Here is a 10,035-nt window from a genome sequence, read left to right as displayed (position 1 = left end):
ATCTACCCCATTTTATCATATATTTGTTATTCTTTCCTTCACAATTACTTGTCCTTCAAAACAAAGTCAGCCTAATAGGCTCATGTTTTTCCATATATTTTCTCTTCATTTCTGTCTGGAGGTTTGCGAATGAAACACACTGATGACACAGAGATGCATTTTCAAAGCAGAGAATATATTGAAATGTAAAACAGTGTAAAATCTGGAGCAATATGCATTTTTACCTCGTTATAACCCCATATTTTCAACTTGTTTGTTTGTTTGTTTGTTTTCAGCACTGGATTTGGTGAGTAAATTGTGGCATTTGCTGTTTTTAAAAAAGCTTGTAGACAGATCTAATGTAAAGATACCAGAGGCTCAATAAGGATCTCGATCCAATTGTTGTCTATTTCAGTGGTGTAACTGGTGTAACTGCATTCTGAAGATGTATCATATTCATCCTTTTATGGTTTTGTCTTTATCTCTGCGACAAATACTTGAAGAAGAAGCAATAAATTGATTCCCTTTCTAGGTCTCCTCCCAACAGTCCTATTTAGATTTAAAAATTGTAAATTATAATAAACATCCAGCAATGTACCACGTTACATTGCATTTTCTTCCAAGCTCATGTGTACCAGGAAAGCTTTTCATAAGCAGTCAGTAACAATCAATTAAACAAGATGTAAGCACCTACCAGCTACAGCCATACAGTTTATTAAGCATATGAAGTATCACAGTAATTTGCATATTTAATAATCTGTTATGGTTCAAATTCATATCAACCACAGTTAAAAGACCACATGGGAATTAAGAAAACTCTAATTTCAAGGTTTAGGAGAGGATAAATCCAAATCACACATCCCGCATAAAACAATAGGTTAATAAAACACAAATGGCTAGTACGATCACATCACTAAATTCTCTTACACTTTTCCCAGCAAATGATCATTTTCCAGTAGCAGTTCTATGATGCAAGCAGTACATGAAAATACTTTTTTCTCCTTACTTTCTACACTTTTATTCGGAGTTAATCATTGATTGAGCTTTGGATTATTCAGATCATCATGAAAGGAAGACCAAATCCACACTGGGAGTTTGTGGTGTAGTACTTAGAGCTAAAAGTCCTTTTCTGTTAGATTGAAGACTGATAATAAATAAAAATTAGCAACGTTTACAAGTAAAAGAACCATTTGCCTAATTTATGCATTTATTCGCTGGATAACAATGGTGTTCAGCCAGAAACCTTCCTTTTGACAGTAAGGGGCAGTGATTACTTGATAAATAATATCAGGTTGTTTTCACTTTTTCAAAAGACCGCTTCAAGATGACTCTCTGGCTTAAAAAGCCGGACATCCTTGGTCCCTACGGTTGTTCAAAGGGCTGAGAGTGTCTATTGTCCAATGTTTATTTCAATGAGTGATATATAATAAAAGTGGTTCGTGCAGTGTGGGCTTACACCTTTCTTCCAGTTCCCTAGCCTTCAAAACAGATTTTTGTATCTTGTTGAAAATGAGTACCTCTCCCAGTGTAGATTAAGCATCCATGTGAAGTCCAGAGAAATATTACAAGATTCTATGGTATATTGTAGATGTCAAATGCATGAAAACTTATCTTTTAAAACTCTGTGAAGCTCAGCATTACAGTTGTTTGTTTTCATGTGTCAGAACTTGATTATTTTCTCCTTCAAAAAGCAAGCAATATCTTTTCACTGGTCCTATAACCAGAGAACGATGTATAGACAAAAGTAATACATGAACACCTCTGTCAATGACTAGAGCATCATGGATGCCTTAGGCATGCATGGCATAGACATGCCTGGTATTGTAGTACCAGGACACAGACATTTGGAATTGCTTTTCCATCTTAGAAGGGATTCAAATCCACACCTATACTCAGTCTACTCTATCAATTATGCTAGCAAAATATAAAAAGGGGTCTCAGTCTCTCATGCTGAAACTTTCTAATTGTTAAAACTGATTTCAACAGAAAATAATCAAATTAATCCAGTCAGTGGGGCATTCTCCTTGGAAAGGGGAACTTGTACATTCCTGGACCGTTTGAAATATTTTTCATACAAAACATATGCCTTTGTACTTTGGATTCTTTGCATCTGCATCTCTGCATGCATCCATGCTGTTTGCTTTCGTATATCATACACTGAAATAACTTCAAATAATTGCTTTGATTTAGGACACTTGGATAGGAATGGAAGTCACGGTCCCTGGTCCCCTCTCTGATCAAGAACAATTGTCATAGGTTAGCCTAGATGTTCATCGAGCCCAGTGTCCTGTCTCCAACTGTAAGCAAACAACGGATGCTCTAGAAAGAGTACGACAGGAAAAGCGTGTAATGATACCTTCAGAAATAAATTACTAGCATAGCAAAGCTGAGAAAGAGGTAGCAACTTTTTGTGGAACAACCCTCCATGGATTTATCTTACATGACTTTTCCAGTTTTTCTTCAGACCCATGTAAAATATTAATCCCCTCAACATCCTGCAACAATGAAATACAGTATTTAATTATATACTTTGTGAAGTACCCCCTCTTTCTGCTTGCTTTGAACCCTTTCAGTGACTCCCAGTTCTGGTATTAAGAGAAAGCATGAGCAAGCTTGCCTTAGTCACCTTCTCCAGGCCGCTCATTTTGTGAACTCTGTCATACATCTCTGAATTGCTACTTATACAGAAGATGTACTTTTGATTATCCCATCTGACTCTCTCTGTCTCCCGCCAGTTTTAATATATCTGTTTCCAGGTGTAAGGAACTCACAGAACTTCCTGATGCGTTGCAGTTTACTTAGGATCTAAACAGGGGCATGGTAATTTCTGTTGTGTTCTCTGTTCCTTTCCCAGTAACTTTGCTGCTAATGCCTATTAAGCCAATATTTTCATAGAACTATCTACCATAACTTCATAAGAATCATAAGTTCAGGACCTATCATTATGTATATAAAATCAGGATTATTTTTCCGATGCATATCGGTTTGCATATATTAATGATGAATTTCACTTTCCGTTTTATTATCCTGCAACTCAGTGTGGATGTCTTTTGGCAACTCCCATCTTGTCAGCTACTCTTTTTTTATTAGTCAGAATTACTTAATCTCAGTAAATATATGTCACTTCCCTGTCCATGACTCACCTTTTACATACCATTGTTATGAACTTCTGTGACACCCAACACCAGTCTGTGTGATACTCTGCTGTAAAAATTAGCCATTTATTCCTATCCTTCCTTCCCTCTCTTCATCCATTGTGTGTTTTCTCCAACTGCTGTTGGACTCTGCCTTTGTAGAAAAGCACCCAGGCCCTGTGGTTTACTTGCCGCTTCATGAAGCTTACATTTGTTGTTGCTATGTAATGGCATAACTTCATGAAAAAGCATAACACTTCTACATATGCCATTTTGAAGTTGACCAGTCTTCGTACATGGATGTGAATTTGAATCCTTTCGAGCTGAAGTGATCTTGAACTTAGATTTCATTCAGAGATTCTGAGACGAGTGCTCTAACCATTAGGCTTTCATACATTGACAGTGCCAGTGACCACATTCTATGAGCAAAGAGGGAGGAACACTGATTAAAGAATTAATTAAACAAATGGGTAACATACTTAAATATGTCCAGGATAGGGGCCTGTAGGCAGTAAGTTTTGGTATTTAGCATATAGATGTCTAATGTCTAAACCGTTATACCTGGTTTATCTAACTAAAGCTGATTAATCTAGTCATAGTTCAACAAAACTCCAGAAGCAGAGGTGGAACTTCACTTACTGAAACTGAGACTATTCAAGCATTTACAGGGATCACTGTATCTTAAAATAGGCTTTATGGAAAATGTTTTAAAATAGAGTTTTACAATAAAAGGGAAAATCTGATCCCACAAGCAGCAGCAGCAAAATTCCAAGCAGATTTGCCAGGTCACTTTCTGGCTGGAGAGACTTCAGGACTGAAGCAATGGAGCCTAGAATTTCAATATAAGACTAGTCATTACCTTGTAGCAGGTGTCACTGAGATCAGAACATATCCACTGAAACACCGCTATCGTATTTCAAACCATGAAACACATTAATTTTAGAAGTCTTACTGCATTTGCTTTTCTGTCTTGACTTGCATACCCTATGGACTCATAATACACAGAGCGATGCCTCCGTTATAAATAGTTTCCCATAGGTAGAAGTAATAATCACTACATCAGCTAGCCATGGTAAGTCAGCAGCATACTGGGGTGGGATCAATGCCTTTTCTTAGGCCTCCATTCTTCTAACCCCAACTTTTACTTCATTACATTTGGCAGTCTAATGATATGAAAATTAAGCTTGCTTTGTACTGCTTGTATCTGTTTCTTCTGTTTACAACCACCGTACCCGCGCCCACTCAGTCAAGGCTCAGCTGCCTTTTCTGTGCGGAACACACATGTGCTTTAATCTGAAGGCAAGTGGCTTCTGCATGAGGGGTACTGGTATATAGTAGATAGACAGAACCTTGTAGTTAGCACAAGACTGTTTTCCTCTTTGATTTGTCGGTTGAAAGTCTTACCCTTCAGCAGTTTACACATGCTTTTCTGCCTGGAGGAAAGGGTACTATTTCATTTCTCTGCACCTTGTACCATCGTCTGTTTTTAAGAAGCGTTTGGGTTGGTTTTGTTTATATACTGAGATTATTGGTTGTTGATTGACGAAATTTGTGTAATGTTGCAAAGGCTATGTTTAGAGACAGAGTCCTTAAAAATAAGGAAAAAAAGTGTATAAACGAGTTAGAAAATATTCTCAATTACTTAATTTTCCCTTTCTCTCTGAAGGTCTGAAATTAACCCTCTATAATGTTCATTTTACGAGCTATGGAAAAGAGCACCGTCTTTTGGTTGTACAAAGTGTAGGCAACTGCCTTGGGGGTTACGCTAAACCCTCTGGGCGAGCTACCCGTAGCCTAAACTCCCCGCTCCCCCGATGAGAACAGCCTGCTGCAAACCGCGAGTACCGACCCCGCAAACCTCTGCCTGAGCCATCAGCCCCGGAGCGGCTCCTCCCCGGCGCTGGGGGAGGGTCGGACCCTCAGCCTCCCCTCCAGCCGGACAGCTTCTCCCGCCGCGACACCCCCCTCCACCAGGCGCTCGCCGCCCCCCACCCCCGCCGGCAGCCGGGCTCTGTCGCGACAGAGGAGCTGACCGGGGACGGGGGGGCGGACGGCGCCGGGCCCTGCGCTTGCACCCCGGTGCCGTACCCGGCGCGGTGCTTCCCAGACTGGCCTCCTTGCACCAGATAAAGTTTTCCCGCGATGGGAAATTTAGAGGGTTATCCAGAATCTTAAATCTGTCCAGAACGCTTTGAATAATTCCCAGGAGGAGTACCCCTTCTGCTCTGGATTTATCATTCCTCTTGCCCCTTCGACCGATATGGGGGGAAAACTCGGCTTCCTTAAGATGCTTTGGAGCCCTAGACACCGGCCACACCGAGAAGGGTGGAATGTATTTGGATACATCGCGCTGTATAGAACCAGTGCTATTCGCTATTCGTTTGAGGGACTGCTTCCTTTATAAGCAAATAGTTTTTAGCAGCAGAAATATCGACTTGGCTCCCTGCCTAAAATGGAAGACAGCGGAGTAAAGAAAATGTGAAGCACTTTTACTTTTTTTATAGATAATTTTTTTTGGTGTATCTGATTCCTTCTCGGTTTATCTGGCTGCAAACCTTTCGAGGCAATTCCCCTTCCAGTCCGATTTCCAAACCGTGATACCAAACCGTGCCTCATTAGTATAACATTATTAATAGTATTTTTTTCAGTGCTAGGAATGTTATCATTTCCGAAATTAAGGTGTAACCCCGCTCTAGAGCAAAGGGAACAACTGAAAAATCAACAGTTCCGGTTGGATTTCAAGTGGTCGAACAGACCGCACGAGTGTACGTGGGGAAAGCCTTGGACGGCCAGCACTGGAGGCCAAATAGGTTTGCTTTTCCCAGCAATAGCTTCTCTGGCTGGCGGTCCACCAAGGGGGACGAGCCTGACACACAGTACCCTGCCCCAGGGGCTGGGATTGCGACCTGGCGTCTCGGGGCACGGCGGGTCTGCCGGCATCAGGCAGGGAGATTCCAGAGAGCGGCTGGGATACTGCACTCACCGGAACCCGCGGCAAAACTCCCGCTACCCTCAGTGGGACCGGGGTCCGAGCCGGTGCCCTCTCCTCGGACCCGACCGCCGGCTCTTCGCCCTTGAGCTGCGGGCAGCGGCGAGTCAAAGCGTCTCTGCAGCAGCGATTTACTCGTCAGAGGTTTCGTTCCCTTTCCTCCCCTCCCTTTGCCGCTAATAAAACTTTTGGGTACTTCTGTCAGTTTGGGGGTGGGGGGGTGCGGAATTGCGAACCTGCGCTACAAGCACGCGTTTCTTAACCGGTATGAAAGGCGAGTATTTCAAACAGCAGCACCAGCAGAAGCTAATGAATAGATGGGCTTTAATGAGCGTTGGCGTACAGCGGGGCAGACAGGGTGCGGCAGCAATCACTCACAAACCAGCCGGGACTCATCAGCCAGTGCGTCGCGCTCTGACTCCTGATCCCTCTGCATTACACAGACCTCTTGTCTGTGGGAAGGTTGTTTTCAGTAAAGTGCTTTTCCCGAATAATTCTTCTAACCTTTTTTTCTGTTGGCTTCCCTCCCGCCCCCAGCAGGTTTTAGTGTTCACACTCACATGGAAGAAACGCCAAGCAACACATACAAAATAGCGGTGTCGGTGAGCGGTGAAAGGTGACGTGAAAAGCACAGTCTACGAATCGCTGGGCTGTTTTTATTTTAATAAGAAGCTAGGAAATTCGGACTTTCACTCACACCTTGAGAGGCCAGGTCACACTTCCGTCCTTCCTAAGGTATTGCCCTCCGATGTGAAGTATTGGGATAGACTGTCAAAGTGTGAGGGGGAAGGGCAAGTGACCGTTAGTTAAAGGAGCCCTTAGCCGTCGGTGACGTTGTCATTTCAATTCGAACTAATTAATCGAGCTATTTAAAGCTTACTCTTTTAAACAGCGAGCGTTACACGTCCCGAGGCCCCGCAGCTCGCCAGGCTCCAAGGCAGCCGCTTTGCCCACCGCTTTCGGAGCAAGATCTACAGGACGTCGGGGCAGAGGTCTCCCGTCCCTCGGAGGACAAGCAGAGTTCAGTGGGGTGCGCCCCCAGCCCCTGCCCCCTGGCAGAGTGCAGCCCCTCTCCCACCGGGCCCCGTGTTTCTCGGGACCTCTGGGTCGCCTGCCCCGGGAGGGGGGCTCGGCGGGGAGCCTGGGCTGCGGGCTGTCGGGGCGGAGGGGAGACCTTCCCTCCCGGGCCCTTCCCCCGAGCCAGCACCTTCGGCTGTGACTTGCCACATCACCTCTCCGCCACTAACGATACTTTACGACGATAAAAGCTCTTACCTGCGACCGGGCACTCAAATAACCTGATTGTACACAACATAAACACAGACACCAGCGGGGATGAGATCGATCGAGTTTCCGTGCCGCACGCACGACCCTGGACCCTCAAGTCCTCTCCCCAAGGGAGCCTGGGGGCCTCTCTGCCCCCGACCCCCTGCCCTTTAGGAGTGCACCAGGACGGAGTGGAGGGAGCCCTTGCCCTCGGGGGTGTTGCTGGCGGTCTGTTCCAGCAGCGAAGCAGCGGCAGTGGAAGCGGAGGGGCAGATCTGCGAGGCGGCGACCGTCAGAGCGGGGATGGCCGAAGCAGCGGGCATCGCCGGCGCCGGTTTGATGGGCACCGGGACGGCGGGCATGGTCTGTGCCGGCGGGTGGCAGAGCGCCTTCACGGGCACTCCGAAGGGTCCGTAGTCGGGGGACACGGGCACGCCGGCCACGGGGTCCATCACCCCCACGTGCGGCCACATGGAGCTCACCACGCTGCTGAGCTGGCTGGGCACCGGGTAGCCCAGGTGGTGCATCACCGAGGCCAGCGGCAGCCCGCCGGCCTGCAGCACGCCCTTGTAATCTCTGCCGATGATGTTCTCGATGGCGAAGGGATGCTTGAAGCCCGAGGGCTGGCTGCTCCCGTAGGGCGAGAACTGCGGCAGCCTCCCCACGGCGGCGGCGGCTGCGGCGGCAGCCACGGCCGCCTCGGAGCCCGCCAGCCCCGGCACCTTGCCCGGGGTAGGCGGCGGCGGCGGCGGCGGGTGCGGGTGGAAGTAGTGCACCATGTGCGGGGCGGGCGCCGGGGGCTTGCCGGGGCCGCCGCCGCCCGCCCCGCCGCCCGGCCCTCCGCCGCCCGGCAGGTGATGCTCGGGGCGCAGGACCTTGAAGCGTTTGCGGCGGCGGAGGAAGCTGCCGTTTTCAAACATGTCCCCGCAGTCCGGGTGCAGCGCCCAGAAGCTGCCCTTGCCCGGCTGGTCGGGGCGGCGCGGGATCTTGATGAAGCAGTCGTTGAAGGAGAGGTTGTGGCGGAGGGAGTTCTGCCAGCGCTGAGTGTGCTCCCGGTAGTAGGGGAACCGCTCCATGATGAACTTGTAGATGTCGCTCAGGGGCAGCATCTTCTCGGCCGAGTGCTGAATGGCCATGGCCGTCAGGGAGATGTACGAGTAGGGCGGCTTCTGGTCGCTGTACGAGCTCTTCCCCGGCCTGGGCATCGCCGCCCCGCCGCCGCCCTCCCGCGGCCCCACGACCCCTCCGCGCTGCCCCGCGGACGGCGGGCTCGGGATGTTGAGGACGGCGCAGCCCTGCCCCGCCGCCGCTTCTACATCCTGGGCGCCACCCGCCCGGCCCACGCGCAACCGTGGCCGCTCCCCGGGGTACACTTCCCTAGCCGCCCCGCCGCTTGCCGGAGAGGCGGCTGCCGCCCAGGCCGCGGGGCCTCGGGGGGCGCGGGGAAGGGCAGGTCCCGGCCCCTGCTGGTGTCCCCGCTTTCCTCCTGGAGGCCGCCGAGTCTCCTGGGCTTCCCCGCTGCCGCCTGGCGCGCTCTGCGGGAGCTGATGCTCCGCACGCACCGAGGGATCGGGAGCATGAAATTATCCCGGACCTCTGCAGAGACGGGGAGGAAGGAATAAAAACGCCCCTCTCACCCCTCAGTCCGGTCTCCCCTCAAAAGTTTGCGGCGGGCGGCAGAGGCGAGCGCCGGGAGACGGCGGGGAGAGGAGGCGAGCGGGGCGGCGGCCGCCGCGGCTGTGGCGGGGCTGCGCGTTCCGGCGCGGTTTTGTAATGATGCCCGAGTCGGGAGACCCCCGCAGCTCCTGCTTTCTTGCTATCACATGACAGCGGCCCGGGGACTTGGCGTCTTGTTGAAAAGGAGCGAGAAGCGGCTCCCCGGCTCCCCTCTGACTCACACCTCCTCAGCAGGGCGAGGTGGAGCCAGAGGGGCTGAGAGAACGCCATGTGTGAGCGAGATCCGCTTTCAAAACACAGCAGCCCGAGCAGGGAAGCTCCAGCCTCCCCTCTCCTCCACAGCCCTTTCGCAGCTCCCTGCATCCCTTTCCTGCCCCTCGGCCCCTTCGCTCCCGCACAGCTCGGCTCCGAGCAGCAAGGGCGAAGGGCCTCCGCGGCCGCCGCACCACCGGGAGACGGAAAACGGTCGAGGCCTTCCCTGGTCCCAGGGCCACTGGTGCCAGGCATCCTGGGGAAACGGGCGTCAAGCTAGCCCCTGGAACAAGAAAGGGGGAAATAAGGGCCATTTGGAGTAATTTCTTAACATCCATTTCATTAAGTTGAAAAAGCTACGCGGAGCTTGGCACAAAAACAAGAGAGATGCAAAAAAATCCTTCGGTCTTCTCTCCAAATCGTTACGGTCAACTCTTGCTCCTGGCCGCAATGCGGCTCGTAGAAAAGAGTGAAAGAACCAGCCAAAGCATCCTCTGAACGCTTCGAGACGAGCTGCTTAGCGCCAGTGTTGATTTAGACCGGCTCGTTATTAGGAATCAATGAACAGTGCAACAATTCATATCTATCCTCCAAATGTTCTGTGTTACATTGGGCAGGCTGCAGATTTGAGCGAGAAACAGGGAAGCCTGCTCTCTCTGCTGCCGCTAGAGTTGGAAGAAATCCTGCCCAGCGTAGGTACGCACTAGAGCTCAATTAGCGAGATGCTATAGGAGGTTA

General features: G+C 49.6%; 1 protein-coding gene across 3 annotated transcripts; it reads right to left on the bottom strand.

Annotated features, from left to right (window-relative positions):
* Positions 1-7,538: 7,538 nt before the first annotated feature.
* On the bottom strand, positions 7,539-8,573 carry FOXB2 (forkhead box B2). Of its 3 annotated transcripts, none has more exons than XM_086479959.1 (2): positions 8,216-8,573; positions 7,539-8,104 (listed from the first exon to the last, which is right to left on the bottom strand). In XM_086479959.1, exons 1-2 carry the CDS (start codon positions 8,571-8,573, stop codon positions 7,539-7,541), a joined length of 924 nt encoding a protein of 307 aa, XP_086336085.1. The 3 variants fall into 3 exon arrangements, with proteins under 3 accessions (XP_086336085.1, XP_086336086.1, XP_086336084.1); XM_086479960.1 differs by having other exon boundaries at positions 7,539-8,115; positions 8,227-8,573; XM_086479958.1 differs by having other exon boundaries at positions 7,539-8,573.
* Between the last annotated feature and the right edge of the window lie 1,462 nt (positions 8,574-10,035).

The sequence above is a fragment of the Leptosomus discolor genome, chromosome Z, assembly GCF_034619465.1.
Source record: "Leptosomus discolor isolate bLepDis1 chromosome Z, bLepDis1.hap2, whole genome shotgun sequence".
In the NCBI taxonomy this organism is placed as follows: Eukaryota; Metazoa; Chordata; class Aves; order Leptosomiformes; family Leptosomidae; genus Leptosomus; species Leptosomus discolor.
This window is presented reverse-complemented; position numbering and strand designations above follow the sequence as displayed.

Coding starts and splice junctions, on each gene's coding strand:
- FOXB2 (XM_086479958.1), bottom strand. CDS start 8,573: ATGCCCAGGCCGGGGAAGAGCTCGTACAGCGACCAGAAGCCGCCCTAC.